The sequence below is a fragment of the Hypomesus transpacificus genome, chromosome 24 (genome assembly GCF_021917145.1).
Source record: "Hypomesus transpacificus isolate Combined female chromosome 24, fHypTra1, whole genome shotgun sequence".
In the NCBI taxonomy this organism is placed as follows: domain Eukaryota; kingdom Metazoa; phylum Chordata; class Actinopteri; order Osmeriformes; family Osmeridae; genus Hypomesus; species Hypomesus transpacificus.
Window position 1 is genome coordinate 4,012,147 of NC_061083.1, and position 26,401 is coordinate 4,038,547.

A 26,401-nucleotide genomic window follows, 5' to 3' on the forward strand; every position below is an offset into this window, starting at 1 on the left:
GGGAGGGGGAGAGGGGGAGAGAGAGGGAAAGGGAGGCTTAGAGGGAGAGAGAGGGAGGGAGAGGGGGTTGGCAGGGGACAAAGTATGGATACACTAAACATCATTCTATAGGACAGCTCAATCCCCAGAATAGCTACACACCAATCAATAGGCCCCCCCAGCAAAAAGGGAATATATTCATCAAGATGACGATATGAATTGTACTTCATCAGCTCTTGCAGTCAGACACGTTGGTGCAGAGGGAAGCTTTCGAAACCGGGGGGGGGAGATCTGCTGACACTGCAGGCGAGCTGAGAAGAGGACAGTGTTACAGGAGCGGAGCTGTACACGGACCGACCTCTGGTGACGGCTCAAACCCCGCCCCACTGGGTCAAACCCCGCCCCACTGGGCCAAACCCCGCCCCACTGTCTCAAACCCCGCCCCACTGGCTCAAACCCAGCCCCACTGGCTCAAACCCAGCCCCACTGGCTCAAACCCCGCCCCACTGGGTCAAACCCCGCCCCACTGGCTCAAACCCCGCCCCACTGGCTCAAACCCCGCCCCACTGGCTCCCCTCGATGGGAAGCCCTGCCTCTGGGAGTCTATTTACACTGACAAGGTGGGGGCTCCAACAGAGCTGCCCTCCCTAGCTACTGCCTCCACTGGGCTTGGCTGGGGTCTTGGCTCTGAGGGCCCCTGCGGAGCGAGCCTGGCCCTTGGCAGGGGGCTGCTGCGCGGGGGCGTCTCCAGCGGGGGGCGCCGCGGCCTGGGGGGCCGGGCTGCTGGCCGGAGGGCTCTGGATCTGAGAGGAGGCTGCGGCAGCCTGGAGCAGCTTCTGCTGGATCACCTGGGCGTTGTTGACGCCCGCGGGGAACATCTGGACCTGGGCCGGGGCCGAGGGCGAGGCCTGGGTCAGGGCCACCGTCTGGGTCTGGAGCTAACACAGGACACACACGTTAACAGAACTGCCACCATCTATTAGACCAGAGGTCTTCAACCCCCCCCGGTCCTCAACCCCCCCCGGTCCTCAACCCCCCCCGGTCCTCAGGGACCCCCGGTCCTCAGGGACCCCCGGTCCTCAGGGACCCCCGGTCCTCAGGGACCCCCGGTCCTCAGGGACCCCCGGTCCTCAGGGACCCCCGGTCCTCAGGGACCCCCGGTCCTCAGGGACCCCCGGTCCTCAGGGACCCCCGGTCCTCAGGGACCCCCGGTCCTCAGGGACCCCCCTGTTCTGCATGTTTTAGATGTTTCCCTGCTCCAACACACCTGATTCAAATGAATGGGTCGTTAGCAGGCTTCTGCATAACTAGATAACGATTCATTCATTTGAATCAGGTGTGTTGGAGCAGGGAAACATCTAAAACGTGCAGGACAGGGGGTCCCTGAGGACCAGGGTTGAAAACCTCTGTATTAGACCAATAAGATCTAGTATATTGACTCGGACGAATGCCTTTTGGATTTCTGTGGTTTCTAAGTAGGGTGCTGTTGTGGTCACTCCATGTCTCCCTACCTGCTGGGGAGAGGACACTATCTGCTGGATGTTGGCCAAAGTGGGCTGCTGCTGCTGCTGCTGCACCATCTGGGGGAGTTTAGCCACCTGGCCACAGACCAAACAGCACCATCAGCACCAACACGGAACCCCCCCCCCCCCCCCCCCCCCCCCCCCCCCCCCCCCCGCCCCATTCCTCGACACAAGTTCAAGTTTTTTTGATGTCAGATGCACAGAACAACACAGGGTCAGACTGGGCACTGTAATTCTTAGGACAAGACTACACAAAGCAACCTGGAATAACACAACATATAAGTACACAGAACCTAGATTACATCTATGATAAGCTCAAATATAGTAAACCTCCTAAGATACAATATTCAATACAGTATATTAAACCTGTAATTACCCATAATAACCTCTACTACCCTTCTAAACCTATGCTAACCTAAGACCAGTGCAGTACAAGGCTCCGTGGCCCCTGTGTGGAGCAGGGCTGAGGGGGACTCCTGAGGCGTCTCTCACCTGGAGCTGCTGGGCCCCTGTGGGCTTCTGGCCCTGGGCGATGGGAGTGGTGAAGAACTGGGTCTTGATGCCAGGCTGGATCTGGGTGGTGGTGGTGTAGGTGACCTTCTGCTGCTGCAGGGCGGGCGAGGCCGCCTGCACGGTCACCTGCTGGGGACCCATCTGAGAGGAAGGGAGGGGTGGGGTGGAGGGTCAACGTTAGCTGCCTTTAAAACATCTGTACTTACCGATTCGCGACGGGGTTTTGGATCCGAAACAAGCGCCCCCTGGTGGCCCGTGTGCCGAGTCTTACCTTCTGCTGGGCGGCGGCCGGGCCCTGCTGGGGCTGTGCTGCTTTCTGCTGCTGGGCCCCCTGCTGCTTCATCTGCAGCAGCTGCTGCACCTTCTGCACCTGCATCTGGGGGAACGGGGGCGTCAACACCGGCCCGCCTGCCGGTTGGAGAGGAGGAGATATGACAGGTCAGAGGAGGGGGAGGCTGGGGAACAACTCCCTTACACACACACACACTCAAGAACGCGTGACATGACAATAATGTCCAATGACATTAGGAGCACTTGTTTAGTCGTGGTGTTGCCCCACCTGTTTTAGGCTGCCCTATGGCCACGCTGATGCCAGCTACGGTGACGCCAGCGGTGGAGACCACGGCGGGTACCGACACCACAGGGGGCTTGGTCAGGGTCACCTGGGCGGTCTGGGCTGCCTGTGTCTGGATCTGACCCTGAGTGGGCACACGCGTCTGGGACACACACACACACACACACACACACAGTTACCTCAAAGCCAACACCAGGACAGACAAAGAACATTCCCCAGTGTAGTGACAGCATGCAGGTGGGCTGCGTCCCATCCCAGTGCCTCTCACCAGTCTGGCCACCTGCAGGTTGGCCACGGTGGCCCCGGTCAGCACGGTGCCAGGCCTAGACGTGGCCACGGAGGCCAGCTGGGGGCCGGCCTGGACGGGCTGGACCGGCTGGACCTGGCCGGCAGCCTGGCCAGCTCCTGCCTGCTGGCTCTGGGCCGCTGCTACGGCTGCGGCCTGCAGCTTCTGTTTCTGCAGCTTCAGCAGCTCCTGCAGACGATGGGGGGGATGGTTGTAAGTACTAGTGTATAGAGCAGTGGTTCTTAACCCTTTTACCCCCTGTCCTGCATGTTTTAGATGTTTCCCTGCTCCAACACACCTGATTCAAATAGGTCGTTATCTAGCTCTGTAGAAGCCTGGTAACGAACATGCATTTGAATCAGGTGTGTTGGAGCCAAGAAACATCTAAACATGCAGGACAGGGGGTACCCTGAGGACCAGGGTTAAAAACCACTGGTATCAAGGGTGTGTGGTAGCTAGTGTATGGAGGGTGTGTGGTAGCTAGTGTATGGAGGGTGTGGGGTAGCTAGTGTGTGGAGGGTGTGGGGTAGGTCGTGTATGGAGGGTGCGGGTTAGCTAGTGTATGGAGGGTGTGGAGTAGCTAGTGTGTGGAGGGTGTGGGGTAGCTAGTGTATGGAGGGTGTGGGGTAGCTAATGTGTGGAGGGTGTAGGGTAGCTAGTGTATGGTAGTGTGTGGAGGGTGTGGGGTAGCTAGTGTATGGAGGGTGTGGGGTAGCTAATTTGTGGAGGGTGTAGGGTAGCTAGTGTATGGAGGGTGTGGGGTAGCTAGTGTATGGAGGGTGTGGGGTAGCTAGTGTGTGGAGGGTGTGGGGTGGCTAGTGTATGGAGGGTGTGGGGTAGCTAGTGTAAGGAGGGTGTGGGGTAGCTATTGAATGGCGGGTGTGGGGCAGGTCGTGTGTGGAGGGTGTGTGGTAGCTAGTGTATGGAGGGTGTGGGGTAGGTTGTGTATGGAGGGTGTGTGGTAGCTAGTGTATGGAGGGTGTGGGGTAGGTCGTGTATGGAGGGTGTGTGGATCTACCTGGGGTTTCCCCACAGCCTTGATCTGGGGGGAGGTGGCCTGCTGCTGCTGGATCTGATGCTGCTGGCGGAACATGTGCAGGTGGGTGGGGGTGATGGGTTTCCCCTGGGCCAGGTGCATGCCTGGGGCTGGGGACAGGGAGAGATAGGGCCAGTCAGACCTACGAGTGGACCTCCCAGAGAGCATGTTCCCGGTGGAGGAGCCTGCAGTACCTGGAGTGACCTGAGTGACCAGGGGGCGGGCCTGAGTCTGGACAGGGCTCAGGGTGGTGGACACCACCGCTGAGCCGGTCGCCGGGGTAACCGCCCTGATGCCCTGGCCTGTAGTTATGGCGACCACCTCGGCGGGGGCGGCCCTCTGCTGGGCTTGGACCACCTGGGCCGCGGCTGTTCCAGCGGGCTGTGGAAACACACGGAGAGAGAGATGATGGAGATCCCTGCACGACAGCATCCATGTGTTCCCCTCAGGGGCACGACCAGCTACTGTGAGTGGGTGGTTTCCAGAGGGTTAGACACATGAAGGGAGCTCCATCTCCTTCATCTCAGTGGGACGCTGCACTGAGCTACGACAGCAGTGGGAAACAGACTTACAGACAGAGTGCCTGGGATGACTGGTGATGCCAGACGCTTGTTGGCCTGGAAGGGACTTGGAGAAACTCCAGGAACAGTGTTCACAATCACATTCCCCCCTATGGTGGCTGGAAGGAAACAAAAAGGGAAACTTTTTAGATAGAAATTCAAAAAGAAAATGTATATTTATTTATTTATTTATTTAAGTACATGAAATGAAAGCCCTACCCCCTTGGATGGTCGTGCCGACAGGAGCGTTCTTGATCGCCCCCGCCTGAAAAACACCAGAAACACATGAGAAACACCATCCTCATTTCCTCTCACGAGACAAAAATGAAAACCGGCTGCACAGTCTGAGCCAGGGTGGCGTGTCCTTCTGCTCACCAGGACGGCCGTGTTGGGCACAGCAGCCACCCCCGCCACGGTGGGGGCCTGGACGACCCCCGGGGCCAGGGCTACGCTGGGGGCCTGGACCTGCACCTGGACCTGGGCCGCAGCCTGGGGAGCTCCAGCCTGCTGCTGCTGCTGCTGGGCCAACTGCTGGGTCCTCTGCTGCTCTGCTAGGGCCTGGACGACACACACACACACACACACACACACACACACGCAAACAGCACATGTTTCAGCTTAGTGAACTGAGCACGGACATGACCACATCTGACAGACCGACTGCTTTCCGTGACGGCAGCTCATACAACAGAAGAACCGAGGAAACCCCTTCAACGTGGTCCAAATCATGCACACACACACACACACACACACCTTCTTCTCCTTGGCAATCCTGTCGGCTCGCTGGGAGGCCACCTGGATGGGAGGGAGGGGCTTGTCGTAGCTGATCCCGCTGTGAAACACCAGGAGGAGTTGACACGTTTAGTCCTGGAGGCACGCTGAACTGAAAGCATCATGAGCAGCTAGAGACGGAACACTTTCTCACCTTTCTGCCAGGACTGACGCGTGTTTGGGGTTCTTCTGGAAGGGGTTCATTCCCAAACTGTGACCAGAGGGCAGAAAACCATCCCACATGTACTTAAGGATTTGGAAACAGCGAGAGCTTTAAGTTGATAGCTATGTGATTTTTTTTAAAGGGGGGGTGGTAGAGTTAGCCTAGTACATACAGAGGTCTGATGGGAGGGTGGTAGAGTTAGCCTAGTACATACAGAGGTTTGATGGGAGGGTGGTAGAGTTAGCCTAGTACATACAGAGGTTTGATGGGAGGGTGGTACAGGTAGCCTAGTACATACAGAGGTTTGATGGGAGGGTGGTAGAGGTAGCCTAGTACATTCAGAGGTCTGATGGGAGGGTGGTAGAGGTAGCCTAGTACATACAGAGGTCTGATGGGAGGGTGGTAGAGTTAGCCTAGTACATACAGAGGTCTGATGGGAGGGTGGTACAGGTAGCCTAGTACATACAGAGGTCTGATGGGAGGGTGGTAGAGGTAGCCTAGTACATACAGAGGTTTGATGGGAGGGTGGTAGAGGTAGCCTAGTACATACAGAGGTTTGATGGGAGGGTGGTAGAGTTAGCCTAGTACATACAGAGGTTTGATGGGAGGACTCCTCTTGCTGGCGATGATCTTCATGAGCTCAAAGCGGCTGTTGTAGAGCTGGAAGTGGGTGGCGTTGTCGTCCTGGGTGTAGATCTGACAGGTTCTCAGGGGACGGCTGTTCTTCGACTGGGAGGAGGAGGAGGAAGAGACCAACGTCAACAGAGCTCTCAGCGCCATGCCAACACGTCACGGCCGCGGTTCCACAAAGCGGTTCACCTCGTCAACAACGTCGAACGCCGGCTTACCTTGTAGATGCTCTTAGTCTTCTTCTTGGGGTTAGCCTCGTACACCAACTAATAAACAACAACAAACAGCAATGGGTTAGGCCGCACCAACACCAGCGTGTGACCCTGGAGTTCTGTAAGGCCGTGCGTGGTTCACTGTCACCCCCCTGCCCCCTCACCCCCCTCACCTTGCCCTCCTCTCGGGGGATGATGACGTTCTCGTAGCGGTTACGGCACTGCTTGGGCGAGCGGTAGATGCGGCTGCACGAGTTGACCACGTCGCTGACCAGGTCCCAGTTGGGCGTGTGGGCGGGAGACACGATGGTCAGGTTGAGGGGGAGCTCCAGGAGCTGCTTGACAGCCTGACACACAGAAGACACAGTCACCAGCCACACACCACTCACACACTGTACTGACACACACTATCTGAATTGGGTTTAACCGCCAAGTAAGTGTTCACAAACAACTTTTACTTTGGTGGGCAGGTTCATAGTAAACAGAATAAACAAAATGGTAAAATGTAGAAAAATGTACAACAAAATATTGGCAGAGCTATACAATATAAAATAAAAGACAGTTACCACCAATACACTATTCATACACTATACTATAATACCTAACTGCCTAATTGCGTAAAAAGTCTTTTACTATACTGGTTAACTAAATAGTTACTACCTAACTATATTATACTACATCTCTACCTAGTCACTAGGTAATTTAATTAGGTTACTACTAATAATAAACTTCTCATCACTCTGCAAATTCAGTCTGTTTGTATCTATACCACGTCTACATATTAGCTACCATTAAATCCACCGGACCACTATGTGATAGTATCCTTAGCATACAGAGATCACATGACTAGGAGGCGGTACCTGTAGCAGGGCCCAGTCCTCACTGATTAGCCACTCCGGGTTGTCCTGGCCCGCCTCCATGGCCGGCTTGACCAATGAGGGCAGGGGCTTGGCGAAGGGGGCCTGCTGCTTGAGGGAGAAGTTCTTCTTCTGGTCCTTGCCCTCGCGGCGGACCTTCAGCATGCTGGCCTTCTCGAAGAGGGAGCGCGGAGGCACCACCGTCTCCCCGTGGCCCTTCTTCTTCTTCCTGCCTGCTGCTCCCAACACACGACACTCCGGCGTTTACATTTAGTCATTTAGCACATGCTCTTATCCAGAGCGACTTACAGGAAGTACAGAGACATTCTCCCCGAGGCAAGTAGGGTTAAGAACCTTGCCTAAGGACACAAGGTCATTTTGCACGTCCGGAAATTGAACCAGCAACGTTTTGATGAATAGCCTGATTCTCTTACCGCTCGGCCATCTGACCCCCAGGACACACCACGCCACAACAACCAGGAAGTGGACCTGGAGGAGGAGGAGAGCTCACCTGACGGGTCCATCTTCAGCCTCTTGTGCTCCTTGCGGACGTAGACCGGAGGGAGTTTGGACTCGGGCATGGGCGCAGAGTCGTACATCAGGCAGATGACAGAGTCGATGTAGATGTCGTTGTCGTCCTGGGGCGGGGTGGGCGGTGTCCAGAGCTGCACACGCCAAGCACACGTCAGAACACGTGTTGTACACCTCATACACACATGTATACCTGTTAAATATCGATGAGCTTACCGGCATGATCTCTGTCTGGCCATCCTCAGCATCAAACACGTACTCCTGTGGACAGAGAGGCACGAGGTTTAGAGATTTGTGCTGGGGATTGAATGAGACAGAGCGCTGTGGAGCCCCCAGCAGCCTACCATGTTGTAGGCGTCCTCTCTGGTGTAGGTGAACAGGTCCTCCTCTCCCTCCACCAGCAGCCTCTCCTCCTCCTCACACCTCAGCTTCTGCAGGTGCTTCATCTCCCAGCCCCGCTTCACCCAGTCCAGACGCTCCTGGGACATCAAGGCGGGGGAAAGGGAGCAGAGATACACGTGTTTTTATGGGGGGGGGTTTGTTAAGAGTTTGGAGAAATGTTTGTGATGGGGATGTTTGCTTGTTTAAAAAAAAAAAAAAAAAAGGCCTTTGTAACCTCCTCACCTTGAGAAGGCTTTCATCGTCACCGACGTGGACGTACTCCAGGTAATGTAGGGCGTACCTCTCTATGGGGGTCAGCTGGGGAGGAGAGAGGGAGGTCACTAGGGAAAAAGTACTGCTGTCTAAGAACAACACTGAAATATTAGCCTACCAGTAAATAAAGTCAGTCAAGTCAAGTCATTACTAAGTAAGAACACTTTGTAGTGGTCTGGTTACCTGACACATGACAGCATTGAGCTCCTCTATCTGCGAGGGATCGTCTTTGACCGGCGCCTCCTTCTCCAGCTCGTCCCCGGGGTCCTCAGGCCCCCCCCGGCCCCCCTGCTCCTCCTCCGGTGGGGGGGCGTCCAGGCTGATGCTGCTGAGGGCCTGGATGTAGGGCCGGGCCACGCGTGGGGAGATGGCCTCGGAGGGGGACGGCTCCTGGTGCAGCACCACAAACTCCTCCACCTTCTCCCCCGAGCCGGCCTCCACCTCAAACAGGTCCTGGATGGTCATCTGGGGGAGGCCGAAGACACACAGCAGGGTCGACGACACATCTCTTGGGGATTTGATTGAGCCCAAGGTGGCAGAACGGGAGACTAAATGAGAATCGTGACTGGGTTGGATGTCCTACCTGTGTGAGGAAGGCCAGGGTGTAGTCGGTGCCCTGGGCAGCCACCTCTCTGATCAGATCTTTGGTGCCGTTCTTCAGAAGCTTCTCCTCTATGGAGTTCCCGCTCTCCAGCCTGGGAAGGAGGGAGAGAACGAGTTAGGGTTCCCCTGCGCTCCAGACAGAACGCGGTGTGGGACCGACTGGACCTGAGAGAGCCAGCGTGTGGGACCGACTGGACCTGAGAGAGCCAGCGTGTGGGACCGACTGGACCTGAGAGAGCCAGCGTGTGGGACCGACTGGACCTGAGAGAGCCAGCGTGTGGGACCGACTGGACCTGAGAGAGACAGTGTGTGGGACCGACTGGACCTGAGAGAGACAGTGTGTGGGACCACCTGGACCCGAGAGAGTTAAAGGAGAGCGTCACCTGTAGATGTGCACGTCCTTGGAGCGCCCGATCTTGTCGCACCACTCCTGGGTGCGGGTGTCCATGCTGGGGTTGAGGTCCGTGTCGTAGAAGATGATGGTGTCAGCGTCAAACACGGTGCCCACGGCCGAGCAGCAGCGGTTGGTCAGGATGCTGCAGAACACTTGGCGGTTCCTGTTAAACGCTTTCATGTTCTCCTGAGGGGAACCAGAGAGAGGGGGGGGGGGGGGGGGGGGTGTCAGGATCAGAGCAGCCACAAGAAGGACCTCTATCCTGGCCAACTAGTCTGTAGGAGTCACCAGGAGACATTCACTGGAACCTCAAACTCCTGTATGAAACATGCCACTTAAGATTCCTGGAGAGATATGTATGCTATCGCTTGTGTCCAACTCAAAACAAGGTGTAGAATTGTGCTACATAGCTTAACCCTTGTGCTGCCTTCGGGTCACATTATCCAATGGTTCATAACGAACCAGCGTTGTGTTTACCCAATTTTACCCAATACAAAAACAAATAAAAATGATTTTCTTTTAACCTTTGCAATGTGGGGGGTCTGAGACAGCCCGACGGTTGAAAGAAAATGCTTCACTTTGTTTTTGTATGCGGTAAAGTTGTCGCAATACGACGGTGGGTCACAATGACTGATGGGTCAGAATGACCAAAAGATAACACAAGGCTTAAAGGATTTACAGATATCCTCCAGTACAGTTCACTCACAGATCGCCGACGGAGAGAGAGAAGGAAAGCTCAAAAACAAATGCAGATGTTGGTTAGATCAGAGAAGTCAAGCCAGAGCAGAAAACGAGTGCCAGTCAGCAGTGATGAAAGAAGCAAAGGTTCAAGGAAGGCCAGAATCTGGGCCAGTCAAATGTGAGCATCTCTGAAGGCCCTGGAGGCCCTGAAGGCCCTGGAGGCCCTGAAGGCCCTGGAGGCCCTGGAGGCCCTGGAGGCCCTGGAGGCCCTGGAGGCCCTGGAGGCCCTGAAGGCCCTGGCAGGAACAGCATCCAGCAGGGAGGGAAGAGAGCTCGCTGCTCTGTCCCCGTGGAGAACCACAACACTGCACTGAACCGGGAGCTAGGGCCGGGAGCTAGGGCCGGGAGCTAGGGCCGGGAGCTAGGGCCGGGAGCTAGGGCCGGGAGCTAGGGCCGGGAGCTAGGGCCGGGAGCTAGGGCCGGGAGCTAGGGCCGGGAGCTAGGGCCGGGAGCTAGGGCCGGGAGCTAGGGCTGTTACAGGGGGACACAGACATTGGGAAGGCCGCTAGCGCTTCGGGGGAGTCAGAGAGCTGAGCACTTAGGGAATCGGGCTACTAATCAGAAGGTTGCCGGTTCGATTCCCGGCTATGCCAAATGAAGTTGTGTCCTTGGGCAAGGCACTTCATTCTATTTGCCTCGGGGAGAATGTCCCTGTACTTACTGTAAGTCGCTCTGGATAAGAGCGTCTGCTAAATGACTACATGTAAATGTAGCGCTGTGTGAGTGAGTCAACTACAACCATCAGGCTGTATGGAACACAGTGAATAGGCCTACTGAACAGTAACGAGAGCAGGACAGCTGGTGGGTGCAGATAGGGAGGGAGGGAGGGGGTCTACCTGGCGTTCCTCCAGGGTCAGGCTCTCGTCCACGCGGACGTAGGTGAGCTGCCGGTGGTCCAGGAAGGCCTCCAGGATGTCCAGCATCTTCACCATCTGGGTGAAGATGAGCACGCGGCGATTCTCCGACCTCAGCTTCTGAAGCAGAATTGCCAGAGCCTCCAGTTTACCTTTAGCAGAAAGAGAGAAAAAAAAACACATTTCAGTGGATACAAAGTTCTGGAAAATACTTGAGGGTCGACTTAACTCTCGACTTTTGCAGCATTGTTCTGTTCCAGACGGTCCTGATTGGCTTACCTGAGTCCATCTGCAGGAGCTGCAGGTCGGGGAACTGGAGGAGGGGGCCACAGGTCAGCTGGTGGATCTCAGTGCTGTGGGGGGCGGCGGCCTCCGCGAGCCTGCGCACCAGGGCTTTCTGCTCCAAGCTGTAAGGAGCCGGGGGATTGGCCGCGTACATTTGAGGGGGAGGAGCAACAGTGGCCGGTACCACACAGGATAACCTAGAAAGACGAAGAAGAAGTTAGAGGGAGGTGTTGACTGACTTCACATACGGATCGTGTTTTTTGTTAGCCTTCTAATGGAAGTGGGATGTTTGATACGGGTCAAAGTGTGAGTAAACTCGAGACTTGATAAGCACCTCTGGACGCGGCTCCTCCCAGCCTCCAGGCGATCAGAGGTGGAGAGGAGAGCGGACTGGAGGTGGGTGGTGGTGGCGACGCAGGTCCTCTGGGCCCGGTGACAGCTCTCCCTGCCCACCCACCTCCAGCCCCCGGCGGTGAGGGCCGAGTGAGGGGCCCCAGGGGCCACGCAGCAGGCCTGGAGCAGGTCGGCACCGTACAGGACGCCCCTGCCACAGCGACGCTCGTTGGTGCTGAACAGACGGGCGAGACGCTCCTCCACGTGGCGGCTCCTCTCCTCCGACGACTCCTGAAGGAGAGAGAGAGAGAGGGAGGGACGGAGAGAGAGACAGAGAAGACGGTGAGACACAGCCGCGCCCCGTTCTAAACCACTCTTTTGACAGGGACGGTAAAACGGCAGTTGGCCAAGAGCCAGACTCTCACCTGTGGGGCGGCCGGACCTGCCGCACCGGCAGCAGGCTTGGAGCTGCCACTGGGAGTGGTGGTCATGGTGGAGTTGGAATTAACCCCTGGACCTTAACACAGAGAGAGAGAGAGAGAAACAAAAGGAGAGAGAGGATGGAGAGAAGAGGTCAGTGTTGCCACAGGGGCCAGAAGGAGCAGCGAAGCGCGACCCGTGCAAGCAGGAGCGCAGAGGGGGGGGGGGGGTGCAGGTGAGACCGGCCCTCACCTGGCTGAGCCGAGGGGGGCGCGGGGGGAGGGGTGCCGGGGGTGGAGGAGGAGTTGGAGGCGGGCACAGCCGGGGGTACGGTCTGCATCACCATGGAGCCCTGCGGCCGCAGGATCTGCTGGCCAGGGGCCGACACGATCTGCAGGATGTTGCCTGCATCACACAGACACAACACGGGAACAATTAAACAGCTACTTGGACCATCACTGAATGGCTCTCAAATGGGGTTTTCAGGAGGTATTGTTCAAATTAATTGGGGGAGAAAAAAAACATCAAATTGGAAAGGGAGAAATTCTAGGCTTAAACAAGGTGACCTGGGCTGACTATCTTACTGGAGAGGCCATGAAAGACGTTAATCATATGGTCAAGCTGAGGGGTCAGAGAGCGCAGACACACACACGCGCACACACTCAAGGTCTATGCAAGGAAGCCAATGAAAGGAGAGCCAAGTCACAGTTGTATGAACCAATGTCTGTGAAGAGCGGTTTCCTTTAAAAGGTTAGCTAGCACAGCATGCTAGTGGACAACCTTTGTATCACCATGGCGTTTCATGTTTTTGTCTGCTTGTGGGCCGGCCGCAAGTATTAAAAATGTCTTAACTTCTTCACTGACTGACTGTGCAATACTTGATAGGTTAATATTTCGGACATAAACAGCACACAGACACGAGTCTGGCTGAAAGAAACGACAGAGGAAGAGGAGGAGAGAGTATGTATGCAGGCTGTACTTTACCGAGTGTACCTTGGAGCTGCAGGGGCTGGCCTGCCGTCAGCTGACGCAGCTGGCTGGGGGACAGGGTGAACTTGTTGCCCTGGAACTGCAGGGTGACGGGGGTCTCTGGCTGGGACACCCGGGTTGGGTTACCCGCTATGGAGGCCAGCTGGGCGATCTTCACCACATCTCCACCTTCAGTAGGATGGAAGAGCACACACACACACATACCTCTAGTTAAATAACTGCTCCAAAATGGGGGTTTTAAATAAAATAAATAATAGACCCAGCTGTTTTTCAGTTAGTTAAAGGTTGAAACTAAAGTGTGCCCATGCAGACCCGAGGTGGGTTAGTAAGTGGACAGCTCCTTTACAGCAGAGCGTCTGCTCAACCCTGAGGGGGGGGGGGGGAGGAACCTGAACAGAGTGGCCTTCAGGAGACACACATCCTGCAACAAACAGACTATGTATTCAGTTCAAGCTGGTTTGCACTTAACTGGGCCTTTTCAACACCATCCCCACTTCAGCCAAGGTAGACTCAGAGTGGCGAGTATTCATCCTCAAACGACCACATTTCTCTTTGTAAATCAAGGTCAACGCATAAATAAACGAGCAAAACCCTAAGACGACTGGAGGGGCAGCGTCTATTTTCTGCTTAGTTGTGAAACGGTATCCATGGTGGACGTGAAGGTGCTGTTGAAAAGGTTTGCGTGTTCACACGGGAGGCAAAGAGCCGTCTGAGAACCTCCATGTGTGAGGAACCTTCTCCACACGCAGAGCAGAGCGCACGCTCACCCCCCACACTCACAAACAACAACAACAACCACAGGAACAACAACAGGAACAGGAACAACATCCCCTGTACACAGAGGATCCCAAAAAGCTTTGGGAATCTCATCTTGCACAGGTAGGCTGACACAAAAAAACACACAAGATTAGTGAAATGGGAGGAATCAATATCCGATGGGGTTGGATGCATTGGGTGGTGTTGAAACAGGTTAAAATGGTTGGATGTGGTTGGTCAGGGCAGCATTCGATGTGGACATGCAAGTCTAGAGAGAGCCAAACTGAGGAAGACTGGGTCAGTGGACAGGCTGCTGATGTGGTCGTTCAGACTGGAGAGCACTGGCCGTTTGGTTTACTCAGTCAATAGCTTACAGTTTTAAAAAGGGAAAAAATGATGTGAAATATTTGAATTACCGAGGCCATAGCTAAGCATTTAAAAAGGTTGTAAATCAAAAAATGTAATTTCAACGAATAGGCTCACTGAATATATCACCTATATCAATAAGGCTTACATAGCTTAGTTTAAAATATTTATAAAATGTAAATGTTTTTTTGTTTTTTTACATTAATACTTGATACTTTGCCCATTTAGTTGTTTTTTAAATGCCCCCCCTCCAAAAAAAAACCTACTGTTTAGTTAAAGCCAAGCCCCAATGACACATCAGCAGGGTCCTATAAAGCCCTGTGTTTAGAGCAGGCCTCCCTGCTGCCCAGGAGCAGGGGAGGAGGGGAAGAGGCCTCTGACTTACTAGGCAACCGTGCCTGGGCCTGGGATGTTAGAACCAGCCTCTGGGGCAGCAGGCTGGGCTGGAGGGCCTGGCTAGGGGCTAGGGCCGGCCTGGGCCCCTGAGCCGAGCCTGGCAGGGGGACCTGGGCCACGGAGCCCACCGCCGCCTGAGCGGGAGCCCCAGAGGCCGGAGCCCCAGAGGCCGGAGCCCCAGAGGCCGGAGCCCCAGAGGCCGGAGCCCCAGGGGCAGCCCCCGCCACATGCTGCCTAGCGGCGGGGCTCCCAAAGGGGGCTACAGCAGGGGATGTAGAGGTGGTGATGGCTGGAGTGCTGCTGTGGGCTTTCTGAACAGGCCCTCCAGACGCTGTAAGGGACAAGGGGGTTTGGGATGGGGGGGGGGGGTCTTACTGTTAGACAACATGTACACAGCTCTGATCAGTGGGGCTGTCCTTCTGCATGACCTGGGGCTGGCTGGCTTACAGGGCAATCATCACTTCAATATCGGGAGAATTTGTAGTCAAGGCTTCCAGTCATCGGGTGCCAGGCTAAACCTAAGGCTTATAAATATGGATTTAACCTTTTTGTTGTTTTTGAATATGGTGCACATCAATATGGTGCACCATCCCATGCAAAAACACATTTGAAAAATGCCATGGTAGTAATGACACACAAATGTTAAAGTAAACCAACTAGAATGAAAAAGTAATATCACACATGCCTAACAAAACAGCAAGGCTGATGTTATGGGCTTTAAAACGGCACACACACACACACACACTCGAAGCTCATCAGGCTTAAAAGGAGATCATTACGTCCCAGATTTGCGTTACCAATATAAACGAGTGCCTTTTCCTCAAGGCAATGGCGCCCCCTAGTGGAGGGGAAACCAGACCAGTGTTCTTACCCTGGGAGCTGCTGGTGGTGGTGGTGGTGGTGGTGACCGGGGACTTGCCCCTGGTCTGGGCCGGCTGGGTGGACGCAGCAGGGGCCGTGGTGGTGGGGGCGGCGGAGGTGGTGGGGGGGGGCGGGGGAGGCGCTGGTGATGACGACTAGACGCCCCTCTGGCTTGGTGCCATACTGCACCGGCTGGAACAACCTAGCGATCAGATCCCAGAATCAGACCCGTTTTCCCCCTGGCATGTCTCACCACCAAGCAGAAGGCTTGTTTGTGTTTTGTGTGGTCGCTGTCCAGACCTCATGGGTTTGATCTTGCAGGGTTTGGGTCTGGCCGGGGGGTCCGGGCTGCTGTGGATCTCCTGGATGAGCTGGCGGGTCATCTTCAGCTTGGGCAGCACGTTCTCCGCCTCGTGGCGGGTCAGACGGTGCTCGTTGCTGATCAGGTCAAACAGGGACAGGTCCACCGTCTGGCAGGGGGGCAGGAGGAGGTACAAGGAGTTGGAATGGTTGAGATCATACCAGTTGTAAACACATTTTTAAAAGCAATGTTTTTTCTTCTTCTATCATTTCACACAAAAACCTGAACGGTCTCAATGACTGTGAGTGAGAAGCTTCTTCTTGAGTGCCAGTGTGTGTGTGTGTGTGTGTGTGTGTCCTACCTTCCAGGGGTCGTCCTGCAGGGCCCCCAGCACCAGCGAGGGCGTATGGTACTGCAGAGCGGAGCAGACGTAGGAGCTGCTGGTCTCCCTGGAGGTCACCAGGTCAGGGTGGTTACACACCCTCTGCAGCTGCATCAGCACCTGCAGGACACTCACAAAGTGGCCCGTCTTCAACGCCTTCTGGGCTCTAGGGGGCGACGGAGAGCAAAGGGCAAACGGATGAGCAACAGGAAACAACATTAGCAAGGGCCTGCATGAGTTTGAACTGACTAAAACAAATAAGTACTGTGTTGCTCATGGGGTGGCGCTGAGAGGAGGGAGAGAGAGACAGACACAGAGAGAGAGACAGAGAGAGAGGCAGAGACAGAGACAGAGAGACAGAGAAAGAGAGAGAGACAGAGAGAGAGGCAGAGACAGAGACAGAGAGACAGAGACAGAGAGACAGAGACAGAGAGAGAGACAGAGAGAGAGGCAGAGACAGAGAGACAGAGACAGAGAGACAGAGAAAGAGAGAGAGACAGAGAGAGAGGGTGCGGGGATGCGGTCAGGGGAGTGACTGACCCTGTCTGGGTGAGGATGTCCTCGTACATGTTCTTCTGCCGTCCGGACAGCCGACACTTCAGGATGTGCTCGTACTTCTTGGGCAGCTGCTTCTCCACGTCCCTCTTGGAGCGCCTCAGGATGAAGGGCTGGATCATCTGAGGAGCAACGGAGGAACAGCCGGACCTGAGCAGGACTACGGACCAGCTGAGAAAACACACCAGGGCTTTCGAAGCGGCCGCCGGACACCGTCGACACCGGCTCTCCACCTACCCGGTGCAGCCGGATGACCAGTTTGTGACAGTAGTCCTGGTTCTGGTCGGTGCCTGCTTTCACAGGGAAGTCTGAGTAGGCCCGTGTGATTCCAGGCAGCAGGAAGTGGATCATGGTCCACAGCTCCTTCAGGGTGTTCTGCAGCGGAGTGTTGATGAGGAGGATCCTCTGCTGGCTGAAAAGTCACAAAGAAAAAAAACAAACAACCGTCAACATGAATGCTTTGTCACAAAATCCCTGATCTTTCAGACACCTCCGCGTTTCGGAAGGGGGGGGTTTCTGCGAGCGTGTCTCACCTCTTGAGGGCAAAGACGGTCTCCCAGTGTTTCTCTGACATGCTCTTGATGAGCTGCACCTCGTCCAGGACCAGGTGCTTCCACCTCCTCCGCATGAAGTGGCTCTGGTCCTTCAGCAGCAGCTTGTAGGACGTCACGCACACGTGGAAGCTGTTGGCCTCCGCCCAACACTGACGACACACAACAACAACAACAGTTCACACCGGTTCCCCACGACCACGCTGACCAGCAGGCACGTGTGGGAACCCTGGAGGACCCCGCTAGCTACCGTTCTCTTGGCCCTGCGTTCCCGTCGGTTGCCCAGATACAGGAGGATCTTCAGACCGGGACACCAGCGTTTGAACTCCATCTCCCAGCTCAAGATCTTGCAGGTCCTTACCACCACCAGATGGGGTCCCCAGATTCCTAGAGGTAAACCACACGAGAGATTCAAAGACCCCGTCTTCAGATTGAAGCTTGGCACACAAACAACCCAAGGCCCACACACTGCTCCAGCGATGGGCCACGTCGGCCCTGCGGGCGCTCATGTTGCTCACCCTCCTCCCCAGCCAAGTGAGCCATGTAGGCCACGGTCTGAACCGTCTTGCCAAGCCCCGTCTCATCTGCCAGGATACCGTTGAGGTTCTTCTTGTGAAGGCTAGACAGCCAGTCCACTCCGATCTGCTGGTACTCCCGCAGGGAGCCATGCAGCAGGACAGGGGCCTGGCAGCGGACCTGGAATCCAAAACAAATCCACCCTCTGCATTAGACAAATACAATCACATCATATTCATAATATCCTAGGCAACAGAAGTGGACTGACTCATCATTTTATACTCGATTCTGTCCTCATCCAACTCATCCATAATATTCCCTATCGTCCTCCCTATCGTCTCCCCTGGGAAAGGCTGACTGGCTGTGACCCAGTGTGAGGACAGGCTGACTGGCTGTGACCCAGTGTGAGGACAGACTGACTGGCTGTGACCCAGTGTGAGGACAGACTGACTGGCAGTGACCCAGTGTGAGGACAGACTGACTGGCTGTGACCCAGTGTGAGGACAGACTGACTGGCTGTGACCCAGTGTGAGGACAGGCTGACTGGCTGTGACCCAGTGTGAGGACAGACTGACTGGCTGTGACCCAGTGTGAGGACAGACTGACTGGCTGTGACCCAGTGTGAGGACAGGCTGACTGGCTGTGACCCAGTGTGAGGACAGGCTGACTGGCTGTGACCCAGTGTGAGGACAGACTGACTGGCAGTGACCCAGTGTGAGGACAGACTGACTGGCTGTGACCCAGTGTGAGGACAGGCTGACTGGCTGTGACCCAGTGTGAGGACAGGCTGACTGGCTGTGACCCAGTGTGAGGACAGACTGACTGGCTGTGACCCAGTGTGAGGACAGACTGACTGGCTGTGACCCAGTGTGAGGACAGACTGACTGGCTGTGACCCAGTGTGAGGACAGACTGACTGGCAGTGACCCAGTGTGAGGACAGGCTGACTCACAGCTGAGGTGGTCCTGGCGCTGCCCTTGGGCAGGATGAGGTCTGTGGCCGCCGCCACCTCTGCTATGTCCCTCTTGGGTTTCCCGTGGTCCCCAGGCGAGCTGGGCCTCTCTGCAGCGCTGTGCTGGTCCACGCTGAGCACCGAGTCGATCAGCACAGCCTCGTGGGGGCTTCCCAGAGGGCTCTCCGTCCCTGAGAGACCAGGAGACACTGAAACACGTGCTCCAGCACTACTCATGGTGTTGCCAGCAGGGCGCAGATGGGAAAAAAATGATGAGGGGATTTTTGTTTGTTTGTTGATGGGTACCTTCAGTGTCCTCCTTGTCCTCCTCGTCCTCACTCTGAGGGCTGGGCTGAGGCCAGTCAAAGCTGTCGGCGTACGCCCCGGCATACTGCTTCACCAGAGCATCCAGGGGCATCTCAGCTGGGAAGCACACACACACAGGAGGTGAGACTAAGACGAGGAGGAATGTCATCCAACAACTGACTTTCTTTTTTTGATTCGTCTTTTTTTACGGGTGTGTTTAGTGCCGTAACGAACCATCTTTAGCCAGTTCTGCCAGCTCCTTCTTCTGGTCGGCTTCCACCTCCATGGCCTCCTGCTCTGCTATGGTGCTCTCCTCATCCAGAGCTGGGAGGAACAGAGACACACACACAACCGCACGGTCACACACACACGCAACTGCAGGACAGATGCACCCACATGACTCGGGGGCGGGGCCTCTGCATTACTTACGTTCTTCTTCAGCCAATGACGTGCTGGATTTTCTCTTCCTGGTTGAGACGCTGGGTTCCTGCTAAATGTGAAAAAAGTGCAACGATGAAATGATGCGTTTGATATATCATGGCATATCATGATCGCCCGTATGTCGTGATTAAGTCTTTTGTTTCCATGGATCGCCTACCTCTTTTTCTGCATTCTCAGCTGTCGTCAGAGCACCCTGTCCTGTAATACGAGGGATAAGCAAACATGTTTTATCAAACTCTTAGATCAATATGAGGGGAATTCCCTGAAGCAAATTCTCTGGACAGAAGTGAGATCAAAAGACAAAGCTCACCCTTGCATGAAGCTCTCTGTAAGCTCAGTGTTTTCAGTCTTTTGTTATAAATCTCAAACTGGAGTTTAATTTCGACGACCTGAAAGAAACCACACAAGGAGAATTGGGCAAGGCTGAGGGTAATCAGACCGTTTTGTTGGACAGAACCTGGAGGCATCCAGACAGATCTCACACCTGCTCAATGTTGGACCAGAACAGGTCCACCTCCCGGGCTATGCTGCTGGCGATCTGACGAAGCTGGGACTCCTCCTCCTTCTTGGACCTCTCCTCCATCTTCTTCTGCTCGTCATGGTAACGGGCACAAGTACGAACCAGCTGAAGGGGGGAGGGAAGGGGGATGCCAATAAATGTCAAGGAGCCAAGACTGTGTGGCGTCAACACCAAGTACACACAAAGCACCAGCGCCACCCTACCTTTTTAGCAGCAGCCTCCTTCCACCTCCTCTCCTGAGCGAAGTCTGCAGCCATCCAGCGCATCTCCTCCAGCAGGTAGTCCCAGTGGGACTTGGGCCGCGAAGCCTCCATGAGCTTGGGCAGCCTGCTGGCCGACCACTGGCCCTCCTTCCTCAGCTCGGAGATGCGCTGGTGCACCTGGGACTCCTGTGGGGGGGGTGGGAGAGGAACACAGACAGCATGAACGTGAGGAGTGATCCCGACCTGACAACGCTCTGGTCCTTTCTGTGTCCACGCGAGCCTCACCAGTTTGGCCTGCTCCACCTGTTTATCCTGGGAGTTCTCCTGGGAGGACTGCATGCCTGAGCCCTGGCCGAAGCCCCCCAGTTTCACAGCTGAAGTGCCGTTGGGCCCCGCCAGCTTGGACTGCGTGGCCGGGCTGATGCTGGAGCCGGGGGTGCGCAGGGGGCCCGCCGTGTGGGGGGACAGGAGGGGGTTGGTGGCCCCCAGGGTGGAGGGGGACAGCGAGGAGATGGAGAGGGAGTTGTTCATCATTCTCTGACCGGCTTGAAGCGAGTCTGCTCCGGGACGCGCCAGCGCCACGGTCTGAGGAGAAATCGAAAAATAAAAACCCCGATGTTGAGAACGTGTATACTTCCAAAACATAACTACAAGCTAAAACTGTTCTGAATGGACATGGGTGGAATGAGCGCGTGTCCTGCCTGCATCATGGGCTGGGCCTGTTGCAGCTGCCCAGACTGCAGCTGCGGGTGGAGGGCCGACTGCATCTGCTGCTGGAGCTGGGCCTGGAGCTGGGCGTGGGGGTTCACGGGAGCGCCCACGGTCCCCTGCACCTTGACCTGGGCGGCCGCCTGGGCGGGGTTATCCAGCAGCTGGGACTGCTGGGAGAGTGCCAGGGGCAGACCCCCCATGGGGAGGATGCCCTGGGGCATGCGGCCTGGCAGTTGGGGGGGAGGGGTGTGCAGGCTGGCGGCGTTCTGCACCGGAGGCCCTTTGGACGGGTCGTACTGCTGCTGGGTCTGCTTCTGCCCAGGGATCTGGACCGCCTGGGGGTTTGGAGGCATCCCACCTGCGGCACAGGAACCGAGTCAAGGGAACAACCAGAGGAGGGGGGCGGAGAGGATGGGAGTGTGTGTGGGAGGGAGTTGATCAGGCGCTCTGGTGCTTGGAGCAAAGTCGAGGCCATTCTTGCTTGAATTCAAAATGTAGATACAAAAGTATGAATTAAGATCCCTGAAATGAACTGTGGCTGTGCTGGTGCCTGAAGTTAGAGAGAGCTCTGAAAGGGGGACAGAGAGAAACAGGGCTCTGCTCAGGACCAAAGGAACCTCTACTCTAACGTTTACCTGCGTGGAATACCAGAAGACTGCTCGGCAGGTTGAAGGTTGTTTTTCCCCTTCCCACTGCATTCAATATAGATATACGTGTGGTCTATGTTACATCATTCAAACTTGGGATTTGGGTGTTTTTTTATTGATTATTGATTCAGTTTCCAGAATGAGCTCCCCAGAGCCTTGCTATGGCCTTGTGACCTGGATGCGCTGTATGTACCAGCAGCAGCATGAACTACCTCTTACTGCTGCTGGGGGAAGAGTGGAACATAAGGAAATCATACAGCACAATGATTACAGAAGAAATCAAATCAATATGATCATCTACATGTCTGTCAAATGATATACTACTTCAGGTAATGCAAACCAAAACATTATCTGTAAAGAGAGAATGTGATTAAAACAGTCAAACTTGGGTCATGCATGAACAGAGGGTTTAGGAAGTTTGGGAGAGGGATAGATAAGGAATGAAGAAAAGAAACAAACAAGTCAGAAAGAAAAAAATAAGGAACTGGACAATCACCATCACACAAACGTCACATGTTCAGCATGCATGAAGCGATGTCACTCTGGCGCGGAAACGCTGGCATTTGAAATGCCTGGACTTTTGGTGGGCGGTACAGAACATAGCAAAGCACAGGAGAGAGCAGGGGAGACACGGGGGGAGGGGGAGGGCAGGCGGCAGGCCTGAGCGGAGCTGGGCACACTGAAGCAGCGTCTGTCTTAGCTCCCTGTCGACACCAACACCTGGCCCTGACACACACCTCAACACACGCGCCCCCCCCCCCCCCCCAAAAACACCACCCGTGACGGGGCGGCCCCTCCTCCGGCACGACCCCCCCGCCCCTCCTACCACGGCTGAGGGAGAGAAACCCCAAGTCCGAACGGTATGCCATGGACACGGATGGAGAGACCAACAGAAGATGAGCGATGGAGGGGGAAAGACAAGACTCTCGATGGACTGGACGGAACTGAGAAGGTCGAGATGTTGGCGAAGGTGCGTTCTGACGATGCAGACGAGACAAAGGGCTGGGAGAGAGATGAAGGAGGGATGACGATGAGTAAAAAAATAAAAATAACAAGCCAAAACACATCCCACTGAAGAGAGATCATTTTTTTCCTGGTCTTTCCCACTTCCCGTTTTCCGCTTCTGACTTAGCCAAAGCTCCGGCGGTACAGGGAAGTCCATCCAAAAAATGATTTGAGGAACAAACTTCAGAAAAGGAAGAGATGGATGAAGACGGATGATCAACGGCCAACACAAAGGAAAGTAAAATCATAAGGACATGGCATCTTCCTAGTGAGGCTACTCTTCTTCAAGACTTGGTTCTCCTCTTCCTCATCCTCCCTTCTGACAGAACGAGAGGGCGCTGGCAGAAGCTAAGCCTGAACTTCCATAGGCCTGCTGAAGGATCCAAATGATGGATGAAGATCGAGTTTGTTGATGCTGCTTGGAAGTTTTGTTGAAGACATTCAATGTTGGATTGGAGTTTTTGTTTTTGTTGGCGAGTTTGTTTGTTGATTGGTTCACGTCCAGCAGCATCGAACAGAACAGAGTACGGCCTTGGTAGTGGCACTCCTACCTTGCGCAGTCGGCATAAGCTGCTGGAGAGGAACGCCAGGCGATCCTAAATTGGCTACACCAGGATGCTGGAAAATCAGCCCATGGCGACCAACGTCAATCCGGGACCTCTTAGCCTGATCTGGGATTCAAAACACACAATACCCTCATAACGCAAAAAAAAAGAAAAAAAAAGAAACTAAACACTGCGTAGACAGACAGCGACGATGACGCTCTGACGCACAGACCCACACTTCTCCGTCCGCGGGGTTAGGACTTCTACAAACAGCGCTAGTAGAAGGTGCCAAATATCTAGAAGCAGAAGCAATTTGAGGGGAAGAAAACAAAAACAAAACAACGAACAAACAGAAAAAGGAAGAAAGAAAAGGGGGGAGGAAACCCAAAGTGGAGGGGGATGTGAAGGCCCTACCTGCTTGTGCCATGGCCTGCTGCCTCTTAAAAGCCTCCAAGTCGCCAGGGTTGGTCAAGGTTCCGGAGGCTCCTCCGGGGTGACCCTGGTAGAGACACACTCTGGAGGTTAGCATGGGATCCCTTCACACCAGATATCTCAACTTGAACTGTTTCAGTCTTAAAAAAAACGATCCAAGAGGTGGCCATAAACTGTGTGAGACGCGTTCCCTCTGAGAGCGGGCTTGTGTTCAGGAGAACTTCCCCTCTTCACTGCTCTTCACCTGCAACTGCTGCTGGGTAGAGAACGCCGCCGACACGTTGGGCGGGAGCTGCGTCGCTATGGCGACCGGCGTTCCCGCCTGTCCATCCTTCCCGGTGACAACCTTGACCTGGGATCGACACCGAAATTACATACACACACAACGGTTTTCACTGCGATTCTGAAAACAGAGCTGATGGCAGTTTCTCTGTTTAGAATTTTTTGAGACATAAAAAAAAAAAAGCACACCTCGTCATTAATGACCTCAGACTGCTCCTCCTCTTCCTCCTCATCCTCAAGGTCCAAGTCGTTCTGCCTCAGATAAGTGAAGAGCGGCACGGAAGGCTTCTTCTTGAAGGCCAAAAAGTCCATCATGTTCCCCTGGAGGTGCTGAAGGAAGAACAGCTCGATCAGGTAGTCTTTGAACACCTCCTTCAGCCCCTCCATCTTCTTGGCGTGGTGCTCCAGGCATTGCTTCCTCAGCTGGGCTACTTCGGGGCTCGAGGGGGCTATTTCTTCCAGCTTTTTGGGCGTTTGCTTCTTGACGGAGCCCATGGACATGCCGGTAGGGCTGAGAGGGGTGTTGGGGATCCCTTGGGAAGGGTTGGTGAGAGACGGGCTGGACGGGGTAATGGAGGAGGGCATGCTGAAGGTGGCATTAGCGGCTGCTCCGATCCCAGCACCCCCGCCTTGGGCCATCTTCTCGTAGATCATGGGGCGCGCCAGCTGCCCCTGGATGATACTGCTGATCTGAGGAGGTAGGTTAGACGTGGTGATGTGTCCCGGGCTTCCCAGCGTGGGCAGAGACGTGCCGCTGGCCACCGGACTCTGCGGCCCCAGGTGATGGATGGTGCCTCCGGTCTGCGAGTGAGGCTGGGACAGCCTTCGCTCCCGCACAGAGCCTGGGACGCCGGGGGAGGCCAGCTGGGCCTGGCCGGCAGCGCCGGGTGTAATCTGGGTCAGTCCTGTGCCATCTTGGTAAACAAAATGACTCCCTACAGTCGGGCTCCCTAGACTCATTTGTCTCATCAACATGCCAGGGTCGACGAATCTGGTTGGACTCTGTCCGCACACGCCCAAACCTGTTCCTGGGGCCCCTGGCCGTTGCACCCCCTGGAGGGGGCCCGGGCTTTGCTGGGTGGGGCTTTGGGGTTGCATGGGTTGGGGCAGGGGTGAGGTGACCTGGATTAAAGGAGATGTGGCATGTTCAAACCTCCACTGTTGGGTTGTGTGCTGAAAGCCAGGAGAGGTGGGGTTCTGGATGGGCACAGGGGTCAGAGTGATCTGTTGGTTGCCTGTGACCATTTGACCCACGTTCTGTAAGGTGATGTTCATGTTCTGCCCTGTCACGGGGCTTCGGCTCATGATTATCTGGTAGTTGGGGGACTGTGGGGCTGAGGGACTGGCTGCAGAGGTGATGGTGGTCACAGGGGATTGAGGGTGGTTGACTGTTGCTTGCTGCTGGGTTGCCAGGTTCTGCTGCTGGTCTTCCGCTTCAGACTTGGATCTCTGAACTTGACGCTGCACATTCTGTGATCCACTTCCATGGTGCATTGCGTTATTTAAAAGCAGTACCTGTAGACGAGGTGCAGATGTAATATTACAGCTGCCAATACAACACACCTGCATCACATGGACAAAATAACAGTTAGGATATATTCATGTAATATAACTCCAAATCATTTTCAAATGTTTGATTGAATTCCCCAAATTCCCCCAACCAACGAAATGCAAAGATTAACTTAATTAAGATTACTTTGTCTAAAGGTTTTTATAAAGGCCGAATATGGAAATAAATGGGTGTAAACATGGCGAACTACTGATGTTATTGTTTACCAAGATGGGCTAGGTCTACCTCCTGATGCATACACTACCGTTGAGAAGCAGAACGCTGCGGCTTTAACTGAAATGCGTATGTATAGCTAATGTATCTCCCATTACTAATTTATCATTCTCCATAAAGTCACTGGCTAGCTAAATTATAACATTTGATTATAACGACATTTATTTCAATGTGGCGTGCAAGCGGAATCTATTCCGTTCCAACAATTACACTAACCCAAGTACAATTTGACAGCCCAGTGCAGTACATAAGCCAAGGTACACTAGCTAGATATAGTCGAAACATACAATAACTTTGTTATTAACTAAAGTTACTTACATATCGTAATTAACATGATAACCAGCACTGTTTATTCCAACACTGCATTTATTTCTTGTGTAGCTAGCCTATCTAGCAAACAATTAAATACAATGGACGAGCTCGCTGACAAGAGCGTGGTACTCTAGCTTAGGCTAGCAATATACGGTTGCTTGTTTAGCTAGCCTAGCTAGCTATTCGTAACGACTCGGCATCTATTACGGATCAAAACGTGTCTAGTGTTATTTCTACTATACACCTTTCTATTAATTTAGTTTCTAGTTTTCCAATATTCATCACATGAGAGATACATTAACCACTGATAACAGTTTTGTCGTAAAGAGTAGGCTAGCTACCTTTAGCAAGCTAGCTCTAGCTATGTTAAGGCCTGCAGTGCTAAGTAAATAAATGGCTAGCTAATATTATTGCATGCACAGCAATTGCGTACCTACTCACAGTGGATGAAAATACAGCTGTCTCATCAACGAACACGTTATCTTCAAAAAATCATATTCAAGGTTGTTCTGATACTGCAAGATATTAAATAAATTCAATGTTTTGAGCATATCTCATTAAGAGACATAGCTGCGGGCCACCTATTCTGTGAAGAACCGGAAGTACTTCTATTCGAGAGGAAGAAATCTACTCAATCAAACAGGTCAAAGATCCTAGAGATCCACTGGCA

The 26,401-nt window shown here is 54.3% G+C and overlaps 1 protein-coding gene across 1 annotated transcript; it reads right to left on the bottom strand.

Moving 5' to 3' along the window:
• ep400 (E1A binding protein p400) lies at window positions 1-26,328 on the bottom strand. The gene is given in 53 exon segments (XM_047048147.1): window positions 1-917; window positions 1,491-1,577; window positions 1,995-2,156; window positions 2,287-2,423; window positions 2,575-2,731; window positions 2,858-3,064; window positions 3,894-4,021; window positions 4,106-4,292; window positions 4,484-4,590; window positions 4,691-4,736; window positions 4,847-5,029; window positions 5,225-5,303; window positions 5,397-5,453; window positions 5,998-6,134; window positions 6,254-6,301; window positions 6,421-6,594; window positions 7,108-7,340; window positions 7,616-7,769; window positions 7,852-7,896; window positions 7,980-8,114; window positions 8,260-8,334; window positions 8,473-8,754; window positions 8,873-8,984; window positions 9,276-9,472; window positions 10,864-11,033; window positions 11,161-11,363; window positions 11,501-11,790; window positions 11,925-12,016; window positions 12,172-12,324; window positions 12,913-13,077; window positions 15,299-15,411; window positions 15,413-15,490; window positions 15,589-15,758; window positions 15,951-16,137; window positions 16,512-16,648; window positions 16,764-16,938; window positions 17,060-17,229; window positions 17,328-17,464; window positions 17,596-17,773; window positions 18,545-18,735; window positions 18,851-18,967; window positions 19,085-19,174; window positions 19,280-19,340; window positions 19,449-19,489; window positions 19,602-19,680; window positions 19,776-19,916; window positions 20,015-20,200; window positions 20,300-20,599; window positions 20,716-21,083; window positions 23,337-23,421; window positions 23,599-23,706; window positions 23,826-25,151; window positions 26,173-26,328. Coding segments are annotated over 52 exon segments (8,910 nt in total). The 5' UTR covers window positions 25,131-25,151; window positions 26,173-26,328; the 3' UTR covers window positions 1-626.
• Between the last annotated feature and the right edge of the window lie 73 nt (window positions 26,329-26,401).